The sequence below is a fragment of the Choloepus didactylus genome, chromosome 27 (genome assembly GCF_015220235.1).
Source record: "Choloepus didactylus isolate mChoDid1 chromosome 27, mChoDid1.pri, whole genome shotgun sequence".
Classification (NCBI taxonomy): domain Eukaryota; kingdom Metazoa; phylum Chordata; class Mammalia; order Pilosa; family Megalonychidae; genus Choloepus; species Choloepus didactylus.
Window position 1 is genome coordinate 2,087,585 of NC_051333.1, and position 24,159 is coordinate 2,111,743.

The window sequence follows — 24,159 nt, forward strand, 5'->3', positions numbered from 1 at the left end:
TATGTGTCGGGGGTGAGCCTGGAGGTTGTGACTGTGCCTGGGTTACCCTATGAGTGAGCTTGATTCTGTGGGTATTAGAGTGAATGTGTGAGGGACTAGTCTTGGGTTCCTGTCTCCATTTCTGATCCTGTTTCCTTACCAGACTTTGGGTAAGAAAGGGTAACGAGATCCATCCCGCATAGATCTCAGATTTTCAATACAGACGTTGGGGTAGGAATCTCTTCAAACGACAGATAATTAGTAGCCATCCAACAATCTGTTAAACTTGTCCAGATTGTTCTAGTTGTAGAAATCTTAGAAGTGGCTGGCTCTGTTTCCAGTGCTGAGGTAGACTCTTTTAAGAAGCCAGATCAGGGTGCAAAGATACAGAGTTTGGGATAAAACCATCTTAATTTGTTGGGGTTGATTTGCTGGTCACAAATCAAGTGGTATCTACCTGTTACCGGACCAAGGTGGTGGATTCTTTGCCCTATGAGCTCAAATGACCAATTCCACCAGAGTTTCAAAGAGAGAAAAAAGAGTTTTATTGCTGGGCAAGAAGCAGGAGAGCAGATGGCCTGTTGGTCCAAAACCTGTCTCCCTGAACTGCAGTAATTCTGATAGTTTTATAGTATCAAAAGATGGGCAGGTTTTAGGATAATGAGCACCGTGGCTCCATATGATGTAATTACAGGTTATCTGATTATTAAGAATGCACAGGTTAATTGCATGCTTAGTCACAGAAGGGATGTAAGAAAATGGTGGCCTTAATATGATGATGATGGGCGTGATTTTTAGTATTATAATGAGGATAGGTGACTTGTAGGTTAAAGTCTAAGCTACTATGCATGTCAGGTGGGCACATTTTGCTTAGATCCAGCTTTGGTTTTCAAGATAACTTTGGAGTTGGGGTGGGTTAGTTCTGGGCTGACCCAAGACCCTTCATTAATAAACATTAGGGGCTGTCTTCAGTGCTTATAAGACTTTAAAGTCGAAAAACTGGATAAATGGGTACAAATAAAGGTTAATCACAAGGGCACAAGATAAAGGTGATACAGTCATCAGATGTCAAGGGAGCTGGATTACAGTTCAGGTTTCAAGTATTTCCCTCTGTCTACTCTAATATGCCAGAAAGTAAGAAGGAATATCTGTATAATGATTCAGTAATCATAATCAGTCCTTAAATCCTAACTTCTCGGACTTACCTCAGTTTGTGTAATCATTAGCTAACTGGATATTTTCTGAGATTACTTGGATTTAATTGCATGGTTGGGGGAAGAGAAACCCAGATATCAATAAATAAGCAGAGGATAAAATAAATATGGATTTCCTTTTGAAATTAAGTGGAAATTAGATATGGTCATTGATTTGATGCTCTTATCCTCATCCTTTAATTATCCTTATAATTATCCTCATCCTTTGGCAAAAATTTCTAAGGTCATACAACCTATAATTGACTAGATTGTGGATCAGGTCCCATCCAATTGTACAATGAAAGCCCATGCCAAACTGTGACTACTAAGAGAATAACATAGATTCATACATTGGGTCTGGAGGGAAATGTGTAAGCCATGTTAACACATGATTCTAGTGGCATAATGTCCTTATGTTGATGAATTGGGAGAAATTTTTAAAACAGTCTTCTAATGTGAAAACTCTAATGTAAAACTTATTTATTTGCACAATTTCCTCCTTCCAAGATTTAACAAGTTCCTGGATGCTGGCATTCACATAGATCAGTCAAGTTTATACGAGCCCAAATGACACTGCTAGGCTATAAGTGCAGTTTTACGTAATCTTTCAACCTCAGAAGGACTTTAACCTTTATTCACTTAATAACTTCAGAAATTTGTGTATGATGTTCTTTCAAAAGTTTTTTCTAAGGTTTAAGAATAGGGATTACTTTGAGTTTATATTAATATTGAACATTGGAGAACACCAAGTAAAAGTCAGCATAGAGAGGGTAAATAATCATTTACTTTGGTTATTGTATTTTCGTTTATTGAGATAATTTATGGCTACCACTGTCTTGCTGCACATGCTCACAGACCAGTCACTGGGGACAAGTTGGACTGCGAATGTCCATGTGTGTTGTCTGGTTGCTAGGGTGGACAGTATAGGGGACATGGCAGCAGTCGTGAAGAAGCTATCATACCTAAATCCAGTTGGTTACATCGAGAGGACATTGCCTGATATAGGACAATATATATAACATTTTCAGGTCAATGTACTTAAAGGTATAAAAGTCTTGGTAAGACCGTATTCAGGGACTCCTACAAACTCAGAGGGTATCATCTTTGATAGGCAAAGACGTTTGATATCCATCAAATTGGATAGAACATGAAAAACCAGGGAGACTCATGAAGCACCACTCAATGGAAATTACCCAGCATAGGTTTCCAGAATGCTCTGCTGAGAAACTTCTTGGAGTGATTCACAAAAAAACTGAAATTTCTATAAAGTCTGGGTGGCAAGAATGCTCATGTTCACCCACCCAGTTCTATGCTTCGAAAAACAGTGTACGCAATACCTCATATCATGTAAAGAAATGGAGGTTTAGAAAGTTTAATCACTTTCCTAGAGCCACCCAGTAATTGAGCAGAGTGCTCAGGAAGCCCTGTACTTGATTCATGGACCAACCTTGAAACATGATGCTAAGTGAAACAAGTCAGACACAAAAGGCGAAGTGTGTGTGATTCCTTCTGTATGAAACATCAAGAATCAGCAAACCTGTAAAGACAGAAAGTAGATTAGTGGTTGCCAGGAGCTGGGGGGAGAGCAGAATGTTGAGTAACTGCTCATGAGTAGGGAGATTCTTTCTGTGATGATGAAAATTTCCTAATTTGATTGTAGTGATGGCCCCACAACTGTATCAAGTTCCTCTGAGAACTTGAATTGACATGGAAAACAGTTGTGTTTTACTTTTTAAAGGGGTACATTTATGAAGTCTTAATTATATCTTAATCATTTTTTAAAATTTAAAAAAGCCTGTCCTCTGAGAACTTGAATTGACATGGAAAACTTTCCAAGATATAAGTGAGACCTAGTTTACCAAAATTTACCTGATGAATAATCCCATATTTATTAGTTGAAAGCATCTGAAAGCTGTGAATCAAAATATCAAATGTAACTTCTGAGAATTGCCGTTTTCTAAAATAAGCATGTTCCTAATAAAAATGAAAAATAACATCCATTTAAAATGACTAGCTAAAGTAACCTTTTGAAATGCTCAAAGGTGCTCAAAATTGAAAATCCAGATACAAGAAATTTAAAATTGTTTGAACCCATTCAACATTGTCCCTGAGTAAATGTTGAGAATTTTATTTATGTGAAGGTTGAATTTCATTAGGCCAGTCAAATTTTAACAAAATGATTTAAAGAGCCACTGAGAATCCTCTTTTGGAGAAAAGTGAGTCAAACTATTCCTTAAAATTAAAATCCTTAGCAGACAATGTAAGCCCAGATTCATTCTAAATCTAACTCTTCCAGTATATAGGAAAAGTTCAGTATTATAGGTAGAGGTTGGGGCTGGAGTCTTTTCTTTACTTATTTCATGTTCTTGGCTCAGGTCCCAGAGGAATAATTTTCATTTCACAGGTCTGACATCTTTTCCCATCACTTTAAAAAATGCTTCTCAGTGGAGATTTGATTGTCCAGAATATTTGTTGATCCGTGTTTCACAACTGGACGGTTTCCTCTTGTCTCATCATTTCTTCCTCAGTTCCTTTGTTTCTGCTAAAGATGTTCACCCATAGATACAACTGGTTTGGTAAGATTTAAAAATTTTCAATTTGGAAAGCTGTGTTGCATTTCTTCTGCTTCAAGAAGTTATTTTTCTATTGGCATCTCCTTTTTAAAAACTTTTATTGTAGCATCTCTGAGGGCATGTTTTCTTTATTTTTAACATTTAAACATTGGACTTGCCTAGATCATCTACTTGTAAAAAGTGCTCATGGTGGGAAATAGGTAAAGGTAGGTTTTCCACTTTCATAGCTCAAAGGTTCCCTTGTTTACTGTTGTGGTAAATTGATGCAAGATTCTCTCTCTCTCTTTATGACTCCAGTTCTGGTTTGCTAATACTGCTGTTTTGCAAAACACCAGGAATGGATTGGCTTTTATAAAGGGGGTTTATTTGGTTACAAAGTTACAGTCTTAAGGCCATAAAGTGTCCAAGGTAAGTCACCTACAGTAGGGTACTTTCACTAGAGAAAAGCCATTGGCATCTGAAAACCTCTGTTAGCTGGGAAGGCACGTGGCTGGCATCCGCTTGCTCCCAAGTTGCGTTTCAAAATGGCATTCTCCAAAATATCAGCATCAGCTTTCAACGGCCATCTTCAAAATGTCTGTCTCAGCTGCAGCACACTCCAAAATGTGTCTCTGGGCTGCTTCTGTTTGTGAGTTTTTTATAGGGCTCCAGCAATTAAATCAAGACCCACCCTGTATGGGCAGGGTCCATATCTCCATGGAAATAATCCAATCAAATGTTTCACTCACAGTAGATTGAGTAACATCCCCATGGAAACACTGAATCAAAAGATTCCAAACCTAATCACTAATACATCTGCCCCCACAAGATTGCGTTAAAGATAATGGTCTTTTGAGGGATATAACACATCCAAACAGGCACACTCCAATACTTCTTGACTCATCTTTTCTCCATAAATTATCTTGACATTTTTCTTTGCTATCCCCAAATATTGTGCCTAGTTGCTTTTCCTTAGAGAATGCTATAGGTCTATAGGTGTTCCCACTCAGGATGAAGAGAATCTCTCCCGGGGATCAGTAGAAGCTGGTGGATTCTGAGTTCATCCATAACCAGGACCCTATCTCCACCTTGTCTTCTTTGATGCTCCCAATGCAGGAACTCACCTCCCTTTCTCTCTCTCTCTCTCTCTCTCTCTCTCTCTCTCTCTCTCTCTCTCTCTGTCTCTGTCTCTGTCTCTGTCTCTGTCTCTCTGTCTCTCAGTCTCTCTCTTGGCTTCCCAAACAGATTCTGCTAAATTTAGGGTTTTATTTTTTCTATCCAGGGCTACAAATTATTTTGGGTTTGTAGGTTTTTACCAGTTTCTAATTGCACTGAAGGCGAAAAGTAGGATTTGTTTTCTTTATTGGTTTGAAAAGTTTTTAGGATTTCGAGTAGAGAGATCCTGATTTAGGCAGACATCCTCCTTGTTCTAGAGCTAAGAATGCTTGAATTGTTTTAGGCCCCATCATCTCAAAATTAGAAACAGGCAAGGCCTGGGGAGACCCACCAAGTAGAGTGCTTCTTTGCCAGTCAATCTGCCTTTGCTTCTCTGCTGCTCTTGAAAGTCTTGCGTGCTGTCAGTCCTCCAAAAGCCAGAGGGGAATTCAGTCAATGCTGGACATAGTAACTCTCTCCCCAAAGCCATTCCTTGTTGATTGACAGATGTTCTTTGATTTCTCTAGATACCAGTTTCAGTGATGAAGCCCCCAAATTTAGGCCCAGTATTATGTGCTGACTTGCCATCAGAGGAAAGTGGGAAATATTCAAAGGGCCCAAGCACAGATTCCTTCTCCACACTGCTTCTGCATATAAGGTCCCCTAGCCCAGGGACCCCCTCATCAAAGGAACCAGGTGCAGCTTTCCTTGAGTGGCAGGTGTCAGTACCCTTTCAGTCCACAGAATTATTCAAACAGGCCAATCACATCCTCCTGCGGAAACCAAGGGCCACCCAACCACCTTAACACTGGGAAGCCAGCCTCCCCCAGCCCCTGCTTGATCTCTCTCTTCCCAAGTGTAACCCTGGTGTGAACTTGCATGGTGAGCTGTGCCCTCCTCCTCTGGGCTGTGAGTATATGTGAGTAATAAACTGCTCTTGGCACCGTCTGTCCCATGTCAGCTGACCTGACCACAACAGCAGGTCTCTGAAACTGAGGCCCTCTCTGTGCCCTCTGATACCAGCAAGCTGCACCGTTGCCTTCACAGGTTGCCAGTCTGTTGGGAAGCGTGAGATGGTAGGTGGGTAAATTAAAATGTCACATCATTCTCTTACTAAGTTCAGCAGCTTCACTCTTCTCTAAGTGTTCCCTGGTTGTTGTATGTTTTTGATTGGATTCCAGAGTTCTGAAAAAGTTGATTCTGATAGTTTTTGGCAACTTGATCATTGCTTTAGTGGAGGGACATAGTTTTGGAATTACTCTGTTCTGCCGTTTGAGGTCTATACCTGGAATTTAGCTTTGTATACCCTCTGACTTCCAGCGATGAATATTTCTTTAAATACCATAGAGGAGATTCTCTGACTTTTGCTCTTTAAATTGCTGATGAATAGATCAGACCTGCCATTTTCTCATCTCTATGCTTTAGTAGCACTTTTCAACAGGCACCTAATTCCACAGACCTTATATTTACTATTTCCCCTTTATCTCTGAAATGACAGATATTGCCCATAGTAGCTCATCTCTTTGCAACTGTAGCTCATCCAGTTCTCTGTAGGTGGGTATCTCAGCATCTGGGACTGCTACACCACGTCAGGGGCTATCTACCCCACCTTCCACCAGTGTTGGGGTCCTCCTTGCCATCTGGCTAGTGAGTGGTGAGCCCACTCCAGAATCCCATCCTTAGAGTCAGTCCTTGGATGGATATTACTATCCACATTCTTGAATTGGGTTTCCTAGAAACAGAGTCCAAGAAGAAAATTTTTGTAAAAACAATTTAATGAAGAAGGAAGAGGAATGAGGACAGCAGAAAAAGTGAGAGGGGGAGAAAGCTAATCAAGGATATGGTTTTGGCTGGAATCCACTTGCACTCTGGTGGCACAAGGAGCTTGGTTCACAGATTACAGCACTCTGTTGGCCCCACATTGCAAAAAGGTGTCAGTCTTTTGTATGTTTATGTAAATCGTCCACTGGCTTCGGGATGCCTTGGGGAAGGGGTGCCTTTCTGGAAATTGGCCTCCTGTTTTGGTTGAAATTGTCCAGGAACTTTAGACTATGGGTGTACTGGTTTTTATACCTGGATGAGGTACCACCATTGCATCTACTACAGAAATATACACACTAAATTCAGCGTAACTGTTAATAGTGGGAAAAGACAGCAAGAAATGGGATTGGTGATGGTTACAGAAAACATGATACTGGTATATACATTTCCTTTCTTATTTCAATAAATAAGTCACAAATATTGCAAAGTATTTCCTTTTATTTTTTAACCTGGGAAAAATTTGTGTATTTTTAAAATTTTCTTTATTTTTCTCTATGTCTGAATTATTAAGTTTTTGGAGCTTGTATGCATGAAATTAACGAGATGCTCAGTTGTTTTCAATTATCAGAGGCATCGTTGCATTATAGGGTTAAAGTGTCCAGGATGCAGTGACAAAGGTTAGGCTTCACGTGAGCATGCCCGTGTACAAGGACATAAAGGAAGCCAGTATTCATGCCAGATGCAGAAACAGTAGGACATTATTCCCATGGGAAAAGCTCTCGAGGAAGCCCTGCCATCTTCTCTTGGTATATTTTATCAAAGGTTTCACTCTGTGCGATGGTGAATTGATTTTTCCAGTCCCCAGTGATTCCTGTTAAATACTAAAAATGTCCATATCACATTTATAAATAGGCTCTCAAGACCTCATTCAGCCTTCTGTGTCTGTCCCTACTTCCTTTCTATCCTGAACACAGACTTGGAAATGGTATGCAGTATATCAGAGTGAGTCAGAGAGCCATTTTTTCTAACCCTAGACTTTTAGTTGCATAATATATTTGAGCCCCAAGTTTGCCAACTGTTAAATAGGATTTTTCCTAACACTTGCCTTGTAGTAATACTGCAAGGATAGAGTAATAATGAAAGGCAAAACAACAACATACTACCTGCCATACGTTAAATAATCTTACATGCATACCTCATTAATATTCATATCATCTTTGTAAGATATTGGCTGTTGTTTTTTCTTCCAACCCACATTTACACTTGGTCATATAGGTAGAAATGGTGTTTTTGCTATTCACTTCTGCTTCCAGGTCATTCTTTTTCTTTTCTTTTTACTCTTACCTTTGAATTTCACAGCAACCAGCTACACTACCCAGTGTATCTCCTCACTTTAGCGTTCCATCACCATCAGGTCAAGCACACTGGGATTCCATAACAATTATAAAAAATCTTGGTGGTTTCAATTTCCATTTAATGATCCTTCTAATACTCTGTTTTTTCTGCTCTTTGACCTTATATCTTTTAATGATTATATCCTCCCCATAAGCCACTCAACTCAAGGATACACACCCTGTATCACGTTATTCCTAATACCCATTGCTCTTCTATCATCTCAGTGCCCCATATCCCACTCTCAAAACCAGCTCCTGTATTTGCACATCATTCACATTAGCACTCAATTTCCCCCAAATATTTCAACTCCATTGAGACACACAATCTGTTGATCCTACCTGTTTTTCACATGCCTAATCATTCCTCAAATTTTTAGATTTCATATGACTCATAGGCCAATTTAAGTATTCAAATACTTGTTCCATGTTCTAATGCATCAATAAAAGCAGGGGAATTCACTGCACATTTATTTCATGATCTAGAATCAGAAAAGTTGTTCACCTTTTCTCATCAATTGTCCTTTGCTGTTATCCAGTACGTTTTTTGGTATTTGGAATGACTCTCTCATACTGTTTTCCTTCATGGCCTGGAAGGATGTGTTCTTCAGGACTGAGTCCACTTCTTCTGGGGTTAGCTTCTTGCCCAAGAACTGACTGATCACCTCAGTGCTGGCTCTTAGGTCCTAGATTAGGAAACCCAAGAATCTTAACATGGAAATAAAATTTAAAAGAGAAAAGTGAAAAAGAATCAGAGGCACAGGGGAAGGAATACCAAGAGGAGATTTAAAAAATGAGGAAAAGTGGGAAGAGTATGATTACATTATGCACATGTAGAAAATGACCAAAATGGGATAAGGCTAAGTTGGAGTAAAAAGAAAAACCAAAGACAGTTGGATGAATTGGAGAGACAGAAAGGAGATAAACATGGTTAAAAGATACCCAAGTCAATATTTATCCTCTGTGCCAAACAAGGATGTGTACCCCTCGTCCCATCACCCTATAAAACTCCACATTTTTCTTCTATTTGGAGAGTTGCCTGGTCTTCAGAAGTCTCCTAAAGTGCATCAACTGAACAAAGCCTTTAAGCTCCCTTTGAGTCTCCCTCTTTGATACAAGCCACCTCTTCCTATGAATATATTTGAATATTTACATATTCAGTTCCTGCCAGAATCACTCTTGTGCTGTGCCAATCTGGGAATATCTAAATGTTTTCTGTACCAATCTTGACCTTGCCAAGTCCCTTCTTTCTTTACATCCTGACATGAATTACTCAAGTAAAAGGGAAATCACGAAAATGCCAATCTCTGGCCACAGAAATGTTGACATTTCTCAGCAAGTGATATCTCAAGTCATTCCTTAGTGCATGCCTTAAATGTTTTAAGAAGAAATAAATAAGAAAATTGAAAAAAGAACACGTATCCTACTTGTGTAGGACAATGAAAAAAAGGTAGACAACAACTCAAACTTGATCTCCTCACCGGGATAATCTCTAACTGAAAGGGTAGAATAGAAACATTAAAAATGGAGTGAAGTTAGACACTATGAAATGGGGAGAAAGAGAATGAAATTTTTGGAAGAACAGTCACCTGATGCAAATCCTCGTATGCCACTATCAGGAAATTCTCTTTTCCTCTCATTGTCAGCCAGCCACGAATGTGGTCAAACCATGATCCATAAGGCACTGCAAGAGAAGAGGAGAGAAAAAGGTGGCATTTGGTTCACTTCTTGTGTGCTCAATTGCTTGTAAAATTCTGGCCAACTGTATGTGTGTCATAAGTATTTAAGGAGTAAATGAAGGAAGTAGTAGAAATTCTTTCCCATTTTCCCTCATTTTCATGAGAAACAGTGTTCTGTGTTTCCCACGTAGATGGCAAAGCATTGGTTGCTCTATGAGATAAACTATTTTAAGACCAGTTTCACATGTGAGAGAAATGAAATTTGGAATTGTGAGGGAAATTGAGATAGCAAACTGAAGAGTTAGTTTCTTATGGACTCAGTACATTATGGAGTCAATGTTTTTGTTCCTTCCACTGTGACTATCATTTCTTTCCCCAGTACCAGGAGAAAATGTGATTAACTGTAGCAGATACTGATCTTCTGTCTGTTCTTCATCCACCCTATACCTTTGAAACAGCACATTTTATGAAAAATTTTCCTCAAACAATAACTTTATTTAAATGTCTCTAGTTTAAGAGGTCATGTCCTAAGTAATCCTACTGCTTGAATATTTTTGCCGTGTTCAGAGTGGGGCATCTGACCCGTGCTGACCAGTACATCTTCCCTTGAGATTTTTGGTCTTGAAATGGAGAAAAATTGCTATCTGTCTCAACAATAAAACATAGGTTCCCAAATCCAGGAATGGTGAGCTCTTTTTCAGGTCATATTGACACAAAATAGTAGAAACCTATGCTAAGACGAAGAAAGGAAGGAAGGGAGGGAGGGGAGGAGGGGGGAGGGAGGGAAGGAAAGAAAGAAAGAAATTTTCAAGCAGAAAAGAGCAGAGATGCAGGGTGTTCTGGTCGACTCCAGGGTTCCACCTCTTCCTTAGTGAGGTCAGTGTGAATTCGCATATTGGATCACTGATAAAGCATGGCATTTTCATGATTTCCTCCTTACTTGGGTAATTCATGATGTTTTTAAAGTTAATCCATTCTTGTGGGTATGGACCCATTCTAAGTAGGATCTTTTGGTGAATAGGACCTTAAGTTAAGATGTGACCCCCTCATTCAGGGTGGGTCCTAATCCTCTTACTGGAGTCCTTTAAAGAAAATGAAATTCAGAAAAGAGAGAGAAAGTCACAGAATCAAGGAGCCGAAAGCAACAAAACCGGGAAGAGAAGGGAGAGGACAGCAGATGCTGCCGTGTGCCTTGTCAGTGACAGAGGGGTCCAGGGTGGCCGACAGCCAGTCTTCAGGGAGAAGTCACCACCTTGCTGATGCCTTGATTTGGACATTCTTCTCAGCCTCAAAAGTGTAAGCTTGTAAGGTATTAATTCCCATTGTGAAAATCCAACCCATTTTATGATTTTGAGTAGCTTCAGCAAACTAAAACAGATGGCAGTGTGGGTGTTTGAACCATGAGACAGCATTTCTTGTATTTGAGGTTCAGAAATTCTACCATTCCATACGGAACCCATATTTTGAGTCAGACTCACCATTTCCTTGAAGGAACCATTGGAAGAATTGTTCAAATGACTCTGGAGTTTTGAAAATCTTCGAGGCTCCCCAGAAAAAATAACCAGAAGTAATGATATCTCTGGGATTTCTGATTATGTAAATAGCCTTAAGTGAAAAAGGAAAAAAAAAAAGTTGAGAAATAAATGCATCCAATTTTCTTGTTCCCAGACCTTGGAAAATGAAGAAACAGCCATTCCCATCAAAACATTTGGCTACAATTGAGTCATCTTCCATTCACTCATTTAGCATTTGCTGAGAACACACTATATGCCAAAAATTTATTTAGCCGCTGTAGATGGAATAGTGAACAAGACATGGATTGTTTCTGCCCTCACGGACGTTTCAACACAAGCCAAGGGAAAGTTGCCTAATATTTTGAAGGGAAAACGATGTTATGACATTTTGGTGCTATTTTGGAAATCTGAGTTTTGCTGGGACTCTGTCCCTAATTCCCTATTCAGTGCTATGCCAAGCATTTCAAGCTCCAGGTCTCAGTCTGTTTACCTACAAGTTTTTACTAAATCAGCAGTTCCCAGTCTCTAATCAGACAGATGCTAATGGTCAACAGTGTGTAAGTGTTCTATTTGTTATAGAATTCAAAATGTTGGGATGAACAACCTCATTATGCTGCTGTAGATTGGGAAACCTCAGAGGAAAAATAAACTTCAAGTTTTATCAAAACAAATTAAAGAGGTAGTTTTGTATCAATAAACCTGAAAATGGTCTAGGAACTGCTGGATCAAGTGTCGTATAAGGTCACTTCCAATTCTGATCATCACACAGACATGCCTGGAGTCCCGACTCTTTAGCTATGTGACTCTTCCACATGAATTCCCTTCCTTGTGCCTCAATTTCCTCGATTGTAATATGGAGATAACAATGTGGTAGTAGTCATAATCAGGACAATATAAGTAGTTATGATAACTTATAACACTTATTGAGAATGTACCCTATATCAACAACCAACCATTGCAAGCACTTTATCACATGCAGTACACAGTATTTTTACAAGAGAGGACCAACAAAATATACCAAGTTAAAACACTTGCTAAAGTCAGAACACTATCAAAGGAAAGGGGTGTGATTTTAACCTGGGCACTCTGCCTTACGCGACAGTATTCCCCTTGTAATCGTATTTTAGTGAAGCATAGAAAACAAAGATGACTTGTAGCATATGTGTCATTTTTAGGGTAATAGTACATTGACAAACACTCCAACCTGAGAACTAGAACATTGTCGATCTCTCCCATCTACCTGTGTGCCCCATGCTTTTCCCATCACTTGGACACCCCCATGCATGAACACTCTCAGAAATGTTCTGTTTATTTTTAAATTGCTCCTAAATATGTGAGTTGTTTTCAAATATCAATTCAGGTATGCATTATAATATAAATACATCAATAAATTCTATATGCTATTTGTAAATATATAATTATATAGTAGATATACTGTATTTACATATAGTACATATATTTCTAAGTTTATAGTATATGATTATATGCACCTTAAAATGTTCTGGTACTTATATTATTCTATGTACAAAATACGTGCATCATGTGTCAATAGTTGCATAATTATATAATACTATTAAATGTATAAAATGAATTATAATACACATTACATGTATGTATGTGAATACACATGTAAAACAAAATATTAATACATATACTACTATATGTCTAAATATTTTATGCCTATAAAATATATGTACATGATACCATTTATTTGTAATACATATATATACACATATATATTATAAAATTTTTATATAGCATATATAATTATACATGTGGTTCATATATTTATACATACATGTATTTTATGTAATATATAATTATATATACATTAACATAATGTATGTGTTCTATAATTACATATTTATATGGTACATAAAACCATGTATTTATGCAATACATATAATATACTCATGTTACAAAGCATATATAATGTATAAGCATTAACCATTTTCATTAACACACCTATATATTGTTAAAATCACTGCAGGCTTTCTATATTCATGTAAATGTGATATTGCTATTGTGAGCATTAAATATGGATGTGACCATCAGATGCTGGCAAAGGACGTTGTGATAAGACAGCAGGAAGCATGGAGTGAATGCTTGTTGAAAGGGTGAATGTGGGATTTAGGGCAAAGGATGAGCAGGAGGCTCCCTTTAGACTCTGTTCTCTGCTGAAGTTTTTTTTTTTTTTCCTTTCATGTTTTCAGGAGAGAACCACATTGACATGGAGACCTGGCCTACAACTAGGTTTCTGACCTTGAACAGTTGAGAAAAGCTATATATCAGAATTCCTGATGGAAATCAGAGTAGGGGAGGCTCAGGCCCTCATGGGACTTTTGCTGTAATTGAGGGGAGGAGAGATTTTGCATATTTCTGTGACAGCATAACAGAGAGTCATTTGCATTTAAGTTTCTGGCATTAAAAGGCCCTCAAGGTATATTGTTTCTTAAATATTCCTTCTTCATCAATTTTATTATCTTGTCATAATATCCAGGTCTCTGAAATCTCTGCATATAATCAATATACATCTCAGTAATCTCCTATCTCAATTTTCTCTCTTTAAGCCCTTCAAGACATAGTAATGATACAGGATTTCTTCTGACATGAGGGAGCAGCTGGTACTACAGAAAACTATACAACTAACTAAAATATTTCAGACAGCAGTTTTCAGGCTGTTGACAAGAGGCTGAGCAAGACTTCCGTCCACAGGAGAAGGAAACCTAACAAGTTGAGACTCATGAGCTCCCCATTCTCTACCTGGGGACGATTTCTCAAATGCGGTAGAAAGAGCTGGAGCAGTCGTGCTGAGCTGGAGTGGCTGAAATGGGCAGAATGGGACATCAGAAAGGAGGCAGATCTAGAGAGAGGAAGCCTCAAAAGTCTGCATGGGCATATTCTCTGTAAAGTGAGGGCCGAGGCTGAACGGCACGCAGGGAATGAGGGCACTGGGGATCTCCAAATGGCAGCTCTCGTAAGGAGTCACTAGCAGCCCTGCAACCAGACAAGACACCGAGGCAGCCAGAGAAAAACACAAACGTTGCACCCAGTGGGGAAAATGAATAAGAATATCCCCTGACTTCTTGTCAGAAAAAATAAAGGCTGAAAGAAAGTTGAAAGCCACTTTTGAAGTACTGAAGAAAACACACACACAGACAGACACACAGACACTCACACACACACACCCATTAGCCCTTAATTCCAGTAAAATTATCCTTCAAAAATGAGGGTGAAACAAAGATACATTTTAGAAACATGAAAGCTAAAGAGTTTATTGCCAATAGGTGGAGGTGGCCTAAGGGTACACAGACTGAGGAACAGAATGGTGAACTGTGGTGCACACATACGAGAGAATATTGAGCATTACGAGAAGGAGTGAAACTGTGAGACACCCAGCGAGGTGAATGGATCCTGTAGACAGCATTTTGAGTGAAGTGCTTCAGAAATAAAGGCAAACACTACAATGCCTCACCAATATGGACTAACTACAGTGTGTAAACTCAGAATTGAATCTTAGAACACAGTCTAAGAGGGGAATGATTATTGTAATGGTCCCTAGATTGTAAGCTCTTGCAGCTGTCAAATCTATTCCTGAATTGTAATGGCTATCTCCAAACTCTGAGATGCTGATCCCTTAGAGTATAACCTGATTGGTCTCTGGAATGTTGGGTATCTCTGTGACACCTGAAACTAAGAGCTAGAGCTCAGCAGATATGAATGTCAGTATTAGCATATACAGCAACTGTTAAAAAAAAAAAGAAAAAAGAAAAAGATGAAAAAGAGTCCAGACTTCAATTAGTGATATCAACAAAGCAGATCTGGTTAAGATTAGGTCAAACTGAGCCAAAGGGTAAAGGTTGAAACTGACTGTTTTAAAACTTCAACTTCCATGTGAGACCAAGGGAAGAAATGTCTGTTTGGTGAGGATCTATATTTTCTAAACAGTATAACTCTACAGTCGGTTTGTTCAAACACCACAATTACATGGGACTTTGAATAGGAAGTGAGATATGGTAGGTTTGTATAGGTTAGAGTGAAGCAGTGACACATCCCAAAGTAATTTGGGCAAAGAATAAAAATGTATTTGCAGGGCCCCCTGAGGAGCTGGGGGAAGGTGCAGAAGTGTTGGACTTCCTCACCTGGACTGATGCTGATGTTGTCACAAACATTGGGACTGGTGGTTTGATGTGCTGAGCCCTCTATCATGGGACTTGCCCCTATGAAGCTCATTACTGCAAGGGAGAGGCTAGACTTGCATATAATTGTGCCCAAGAGTCTCCCCCTGAGTACCTCTTTGTTGCTCAGATGTGGCCTCTCTCTCTCTGTCTAAGCCACCTAAGCAGATGAAGTCAATGCCCTTCCCACTATGTGGGCCCCAACTCCCAGGGGTGTAAATCTCCCTGGCAATGCAGGATATGACTCCTGGGGATGAATCTGGACCTGGCATTGTGGGATTGAGAACATCTTCTTGACCAAAAGGGGGATGTGAAAGGAAACAAAGTTTCAGTGGCTGAGAGATTTCAAATGGAGTCAAGAGGTCACTCTGGTGGACATTCTTACACACTATATAGATAACACCTCTTAGGTGTTAATGTATTGGAATAGCTAGATGTAAATATCTGAAACTACCAAACTCCAACCCAGCAGTCTGAACTCCTGAAGACAATTATATAATAACGTAGATTACAAGGGGTGACAGTGTGATTGTGAAGACCTTGTGAATCACACTCCCTTTAGCCAGTGTATGGATGGATGAGTAGAAAAATGGGGAGAAAAACTGAATGAAAAATAGGATGGGATGGGAGGATGATTTGGGTGTTCTTTTTTACTTTTATTTTTATGCTTATTCTGATTCTTTCTGATGTAAGGAAAATGTTCAAAAATAGATCGTGGTGATGAATGCACAACTATATGATGGTACTATGAACAGTTGATTGTACACCATGGATGATTGTATGGTATGTGAATGTATTTCAATAAAACTGAATTTAATTTAAAAAAAGAATTTATTGCCAGCGGCTCTACCTTATAATAAAAAATGCTCAACTGAGTCCCTGACTATAGGAGAAATGATTATGCCTCTATAGGGAAGAATAAAGAGTAAATAAATGAGTAAATATAAAAGTTAATATTTTCTTTCCTTCTGTAATTCACCTAAAAGACAACTGTTTAAAGCAAATTAATGACACTATAAAGCAGTATTTATAATATACGTAGAACTAATAAATTAGAGGAAAATTGCATAAAGATAGGTGGTGTGTAAATGGGATTACACCATTGTTAAGGGTAAAAGATTTGTGAAGCCATAAATGTGAAGTGGGAAAAGGAAAGGGGCATTTCGAGGCCTGGATTGTGAAGTGGAAAGTAGGAAGATATAGTACTGACTCTAAATGGACTCTGGTAAGTTAAGGAGGCATATTGTTGATCCACCATTAATGATGCACAATGCAAGGTGGTTCTGAAGCCAACAAAGAACATAAAATGGAATTGAAGGACAAAGAAAGGAAAAAAGCCAAAGAGAAACAAAAAACAGAAGGTAAAAATGAATAAAAACAAGTATATTTATGGGAGACATAAACCCAAATCTATTAATTACAATGTTAAATGTAAACAAACAAAATACCCCAATTAAATGGCACCTCTATGGCCAACTTAGTGTTGGGTGCCCTAGGATGGGGTGAGACAGAGATTTACCTAACTAATGAAGACTGTAGAGACACGGCAGCTTCCCTGGCTTAGCAAGTTATTTAGGGAGGCCGCCTTCTAAAAGGTTAGGAGAAGGCCAAGGCTGTGTGTGCCCGAAGGCAGGCAACTAAGATAAGGGATGATGCTGGGTTCCCTCGGTGCCTCTGCTCCCTACCCTGCTGGAAGAGATTGCACTCAAGGTTATTATGACCCTGAAGTTTGTTCCCTAAGGCTGTAAACATGTGAACCTTGTGATTTTAGAAAAAACGCAGTTCCCTTGTGAAATGAGAAAACAGTCACATAGCAAAAGGAATGCTTATGCTATATAACCTTGTACTAAAAAGCAAAGAAAGAACTTTTAGCAGGAACAGAAAGATGGAGTTGGCTCCCTTCTTTCACATTTGGCACCCAGCATGGGGCATTCCAATCCTGACCATGACATTTGGAAGCTGCGCAGTACATACAAGCGATTTTGTTTCATGGTGGTTCAGTAGTTTCAGCTGCCCAACATTATGGGTCAGTCTCTCACTGTTCCCCAGCGCCGGTATGTGTTAACCCTACAACGGCTGCTGCAGGCTAGCGGAGCTTCTGTCTCTGAGGACACTCTGCATTCTTTGTTACATGATGTTGTTCAGCATAATCCTTGGTTTCCTGATGAAGGCACGTTAGACCTTGATGTTTGGGAGTGTATTGGGCGCAATCTGAAGCGAGACTTTGAACAGGGACAGAAAGTCTCCTCTAAAACCTTTACTACATGGGCTCTTGTCCACACTGCCCTGGCCCCTCTTCATATTGTTGAGGCTAAAATGTCTGGGGAAGGCGCTACCACTGCCTCTACTGTAATCCTCCACCTCCCAGACTGTCAGCTCCTCTACCGCCAGCCGATAAAGTTGGTGGAGAGGTAATGGAAACAGCCTAGCTCTCTCCTCCTTTACCTCCACCTCCTCCACCTTTGCAGTATGAGCAACACAAAAAACAAATTCCTGTTCCTAACAGTTCTCGGCGTCCTGTAAAAAAAATGTAACAGTCCACTAATCCCTGCCAAAAGATTGTTTATTGCTGTTTCAGAATGCATTACCTAAAGTGTTTTGAATGTTTAGCATTATTGTAACAAGTTTAATTTTAATGGTAATAGCATGTTGTATAAAAGGTATAAAGAATGTTTTTCTAATTAGAGGGAAAGAGAAAGTGGCTCTGTTCTAAATAACTGATTATTTAAGAATGTGAGATGGAGCCTAAATGAATGCAGGAAGTTGTAGAAGGTTTGTGAAGTGAGAAATTTATTTGTGTAGTTAAAGTTGAAAAATAAATACAGAAAGTTGTAAAAAGTTTGTGGAAACATAAATACAGAAAGTTGCAGAAAGTTTGTAAAGTGGAAAATTTATTTCTGTAGTCAAAAATAGGTACAGAAAGCTGTAAAAGGTTTGTGGAAACAATTATTTCTGTGGTCAAAGTTAAAAAATGGTAAAAACTAGTAATAACTGCTTAACAATAGAACCTCACAACTTAAAGAAAAAAAGTGGTTTTGTAAAACAAAATAGCATTAAATATTCTAACCACCACCTAAAGCAGTAATTAATATTCAATGTTGTATGTATGTGCCTAATAATTCACGAAATGTACTCCTGCTGTTTTACTATCAACCCAGCCACTCTCTTCCTGCTTCTCTCATCCTACTTCTCATCATAGCAATTATATGTTGTAAAATGTTTGCTTAAAAACAATTTCCAAAATCATTTTGGTAACTTTTAATATGAAATTTTTTTTAAATGTGCTTTTATTAAAAGTTTCCTCAAATTATTAAAGCATTATTTCTTAGTAAAAGGTTATAAAAATGTTTTCCTGAATAATCAATGTAAAGGTAAAAATTCTGTTTTGTCAAAATAATTTCTTGCATTTCATGTTAACTTTATCATGTCCTTGGTAGTTTAAAAATACTGTCTTCTCACTTTTAAAAGAGCTAGGTATTTTCCTTAACTTTAGTTAAATAACAACAACAACAAAATACTGTTTCAAACTTAACAGCTTTTACCGTTTTTCTTTCTCAAGGTCAAGCCCTAAAAAATATCTTTTTATTCCCAGCAGTTACAAACAATTTGTTCATTCACCTTGAAAAAAAAATGAAGTGCTAAAAATAAATTCACATAATACATTATAAGTTGCAAAAAAATGTTTAGACAATGTTATAAAAATTGAAAACTTCTAACCTTCTTTAGTTACTGATGTGCATAACTTCAAACAACAATATAGTACTGCTAATTATAATTTTAATTATTTTTAAAGTGTTATCTGTCACAAAAATAGCCAGATTTCCTTGTAAGTTACACTGTTTTGCTCTAATGCTTTTCTAAAAGTTCTTGCAGTTAGCTACAGTCAAAGCTTCATCTTCAACAATGAAAAACTTTTAAAAAGAAGCAAGATAACTCTCCCATGCTTTATCAGCAATTGTAGAAGAAAATGATCTGAATTCTGCCATCAAAGTTCCTTAAAAACAGAACTGTCAATAATCAACACCGTGTCCCAAATACGAAGAACTGAGGAAAGACTCATAGCCTTTGTTGCCAGAGCATCTGCTACAAACCCTTCTAATTGCAATATAAAATTTTTAAATAAAAAGGGGGTATATGTGGGGATTCTGTAGATAAAGTATTGTAAACTAGAATGTCTCGCTTTGCTGTGCTGTGTTCTTGCACGTCGTCCATTGCACACTCACTCTCGTTTCCTCCAGGCTCCTCCTCTCTCCGGTAAAACTGCCGCTCATGTCTGCCAGTTTTTATTACAGGCCTTTGCTGTCCTCAGTCAGCCTCAGCAGCTCAGCACTAACAGTGGCCCTGCCTGCACTTCTCACTTCTGCATTTTGTTGTTCCCAATAGTCTATCCAGCATATTACAGGCATTCCTTTTGATCCTACCAGACAAGCCATCATTAAACGTGCTCACCGCACACTAAAAACCTGTCTTTTAAAACAAAAAGGGGGGAATATGGATCCCTCTGCAAGAACAGCTAAAGCCCTCTTTGTACTTAATTTTTTAAACCTTGCAGATGACGGACTGACAGCAACACAGCGCCTTTTCCGCGCATCGTGTGAGACAAAAAGCAACGGAGTGGTGAGCCCTCCTGTGCTATGGAGGAGTGTGCAGACAGGGTGCTGAAGAGGACAAGTGCCCCATTAACCTGGGACGGGGATATGTTTGTGGTTCCACCTCAGCAGGTCCCCAGCGGGTCCCCGTGGCATGGCATGAATGGGGCCCAATCCGGTTCCCGAGCTCTGCAACCTGGAGACCGAGGGGAGCACCCCACCGATGACGAGACCGCGAGGATGCAGCAGGCCCCGCTGCTGACCTGGGGAGTCCTGGGGAAAACTCAGAAGGCTGCGGCGGTGCTCCCACAAACTGGCACCCCCTGGCTCCAGAAGCACTGTTTCTGGCAATGGTGTCTACTATCCATTGCCAGAGCACAGTAACCTTACTCTTTCTCTCCTTCTTCTTCCCTTTGTTCCAATGGACTTCAGCTCAACTATGCTGGGCACACATTTTAGATCCTTCCTTTCTCCACCCAGTAACCTGGGCAGACTCCCCCTTCCCTGTTTCTAACAACCTTAGGACTTGGCTAGGTGGAGTACATGTGCCATCCTGCGGCCCCTTGATTAATAGCAGTCAGTGGATATTAGCCGACAACAGCTTGTCCATTGCCTCTTCCTTTTTTGCCCCTTTGCGTGTCCCTCACTAACAAATTGGGCATTAAACCCCACAATCATGTTTGGCTACACAATGCCTCACAGGCACTCACCTTTATATCAGTAGGGAGCCTCGCTTACAGAAACGTAATCTCCCAGGATAATGTTTCTGTGCCAGCTCCAGATCCCCCTTGCGCCATCGGGCACAATGAGTATACCCAAAAAAGCATTGATCAGAAAATCCTGACCTGACTCCAAGCCCTAGAGGCTGCAGTTGAATTTGTAGGTGAACGGCAAGATGCTCTTGCCCAGCACCTTACCTTGAGATGTGATTGGCAAATGACATCTAATTATGTAACCCCTTTGCAGTGGAATAATACACATCACACTTGGAATGATGTTAAAAAACAATTGTGGGGAGCATTTCATGATAATTTAACTAGTGATGTGGATAATCTAAAATCACAAACTTTAGAAACGCTCCATGCCACCCGAATCAATGAAGAGCAAATCAATGCTATCAACATTCTACAAAATCATTTGCAATGGCTAGACCCAAGCTCCTGGGGTCACATTATTTTCTCTACCCTCTCTAGCTAAATGGCTCTTACTTAGTGCTATATTCTATGTTTTGCTTCTAGGACTCCAGTGTGGGTGGACCAGCCTAAGAAGACATCTTCTTCTCCTAAAAGGTTAGGAGAAGGCCAAGGCTGTGTGTGCCCGAAGGCAGGCAACTAAGGTAAGGGATGACGCTGGGTTCCCTCAGTGCCTCTGCTCCCCACCCTGCTGGAAGAGATTGCACTCAAGGTTATTATGACCCTGAAGTTTGTTCCCCAAAGCTGTAAACATGTGAGTCTTGTGATTTTAGAAAAAAACACAGTTCCCTTGTGAAATGGGAAAACAGTCACATAGCAAAAGGAATGCTTATGCTATACAACCTTGTACTAACAAGCAAATAAAGAATTTCTTGCAGGAACGGAGAGATGGAGTCGGCTCCTTTCATTCGCAGAAGACAGTCTTCTCTGGACCACGCTAAGGAGATCACGTAGTATCCAATACTGCACTTGGAATAAGGTTGTCTAATATGCTGTCTTTAACGAACCTCATATTAATTCTGTCCCTAAGACACAGGCATTTGGGACAGCCAGAGAAGTTAATAGTTCGTTGCCCTTCATTGTCCACTCACCTTGGCTTTGGAATTGAAGAATGACTTGGGGAAGAGTTGAATGGGGAGATGGGAGCTGTAGAATCGTGGGCATTTTTCGGATGGGTGATCTTCTATTTGCTTCTGCCCTACCAAATATTCCAGCCACGGTGAACGTTCCCAGCTTGAAACAGATTGGACCCAGCTGGGATCTCCTTTGGAGTGAATCAGACTGATGATCTCCAGTAACCAATTGGTTCCTAGATAAAGAAGGAAAAAAGTGTCACTTACTTCAATCTGACTTTTGACCTGACCACCACATATTTTTTAAAACATTGATTTGTTAAAACATTTTTATTGTGAAATACAACATATATACAGAAAACTGATAAATTTCAAAATACAGTTTATCAGGTAGTTATAGAGCAAATTTCAAAGTATAGTATGGGTTACAGTTCCACAATTTCAGATACTTCCTTCTGAGTGTTCTAACTCTCTAGAAACTAAAAAGAAGTATCTATATAATGATTCAGTAATCATAATCATTTGTTAAAACCTAACTTCTCTGTTACAATTCCTCCCTCTCATTTGATCATTTTTTTCAGTCTTCAGGGATATTTTGGCAATGACCATTCTAACTTCATGCTGAAAATAGTGTCGACATTATGGGGTAGGGGAATGCAACTGGTTGATGTTCTTGGAGAGACTGGTACCTCTGGATTTCAGGGCTTATCTGGCATAGGAACAATCTGGAGGTTTTGAGTTTCTGGAAAATAAACTTACTAAGTAAAACTTTTATAGTATCTTAGATAGAGTCCTGGGTTTTCTTTAGGGTTTTCAGGAATACTGTTGGTTGGGGCTTGCTATACCATGGCAATTTGTAATATCTGGCTGAAGCTTGCATAAGAGTAACCTCCAGAATGACCTCCTGACTATTTGAAATCTCTTAGCCACTGAAACTTTATCCTTTTCCCCCTTTTGGTCAAGAAGGCATTGTCAATCCCATGATGCCAGGGTCAAGCTCATCCCTGGGAGTCATGTCCCATGTTACCAGGGCAACTTACATCCCTGAAAGTCATGTCCCATGTAGGGGGGTGGGTAATGAGGTTATAGGCAGGGTTTGGTTTAGAGAGAGAGAGGCCACATCTGAGCAACAAAAGAGGTTCTCTGGAGACCTCACATCTTAAAGACACTTTTTTACTTCACCAATGATGCCTGCGTCCATAAATCCAATTGATGTTTCCCTTCCTCATCTTTACTTAGCATTCAATCAGTTCTTTGTACTTGAAACACCACATTCATGGTGCTACTCTTTCTTCTCCTGCTCCCTCCTCATCAAATATACAACATTTTGCCCCCTAACCAATTCATCTTATTGCTTATGTATAGCTGTAATGAGTGTGAATGTGAGGATTTCAGAGTTAACCAAAAAAAAGAGTTGACCACTAGATGGATATAACACAATAGCTATATGTTGACAGGTTTGTGTGAGAGCGGCAAGCTCTTGTAGCAGGAGACTTTCAGAGGCCAGCAATGTGAGGAAACCTCCAGAGAGGGAGCAGGGCAAAGGGGACACTCCCACACCCCTGTGGGGGAGGAGGGAAGAAGGGGGCTGCTCGCATGGCCAGAGCATCTGGGCAGAGAGCTCTGAGGTGCCAAAGGAGTTTGGGACCTTTTACAAGCAGGGTTTTTATCTTATCAATGATAAACAGATTCCAGGCACAGTTTTGTGGGGTATGCAAAGCAGATAACTCTAAATGGCTAAAAATTGCTTGGTTGCATTGTTGTTGTTGTTGTTGTTGTTTTTAAACAAACAGATGTGTAAGAATTTAAGTTTGGCACTACTGGCCTTTTGAAAATTTCCTAATCACTCAGGCGATTACAGGTTCCACACTCTCATTTTAAACTACATCCAGCCTCGCCTCACACTGCCCTCCTGTGCATCCTTCCCACAACAAATGGTTCTACCTTTACAATTCCTTGAATATGTGTCTTTTTACTCTAGACCTTTATACACACATCCTTCCTCCTTCCCCTGCACCTCATCCCTGCTCTGTTCCCCCTGTTACTGGACCAAGGTGGTGGATTCTCTGCCGGATGCGCTCAAATGACCGATTCCTGAGATGCCGGGGTTTCAAAGAGAGAAAGAGTTTATTACCAGGTGTGAAGCAGGAGATCAGATGGCCTATTGGCCTAAAAAATTCTAAGAGAGTCTAAGGAGTTCAAGGAAGTCATTACAATTTCAATAGCAAGTATAAGCAGAAAAAGAAAGAGAGAGAGTTATCTCAACAGCAAGTATAAGTAGAAACAATTTACAGATGTAGAGGAGTGAAACTGCTGAAACCAAGTCAGTGGTTACTTCTGAGCTGATTCGAGTTCCTCCATTAGCATTAGGAGGTTGTCCCTTGTGATTACAAGTGTATGAAG

General features: G+C 39.5%; 1 protein-coding gene across 1 annotated transcript in view; it reads right to left on the reverse strand.

Annotated features, from left to right (window-relative positions):
- The window catches only part of LOC119521831 (bile salt sulfotransferase-like), a 28,423-nt gene that overhangs the window by 3,302 nt on the left and 962 nt on the right, over positions 1-24,159 (reverse strand). The window contains exons 2-5 of the mRNA XM_037820508.1: positions 21,775-21,992; positions 11,189-11,315; positions 9,621-9,715; positions 8,537-8,717 (exon numbers count right to left, since the gene is read on the reverse strand). Coding sequence (XP_037676436.1) covers positions 8,537-8,717; positions 9,621-9,715; positions 11,189-11,315; positions 21,775-21,992 — 621 coding nt within the window. The remainder of the gene's footprint in view (positions 1-8,536; positions 8,718-9,620; positions 9,716-11,188; positions 11,316-21,774; positions 21,993-24,159) is intronic.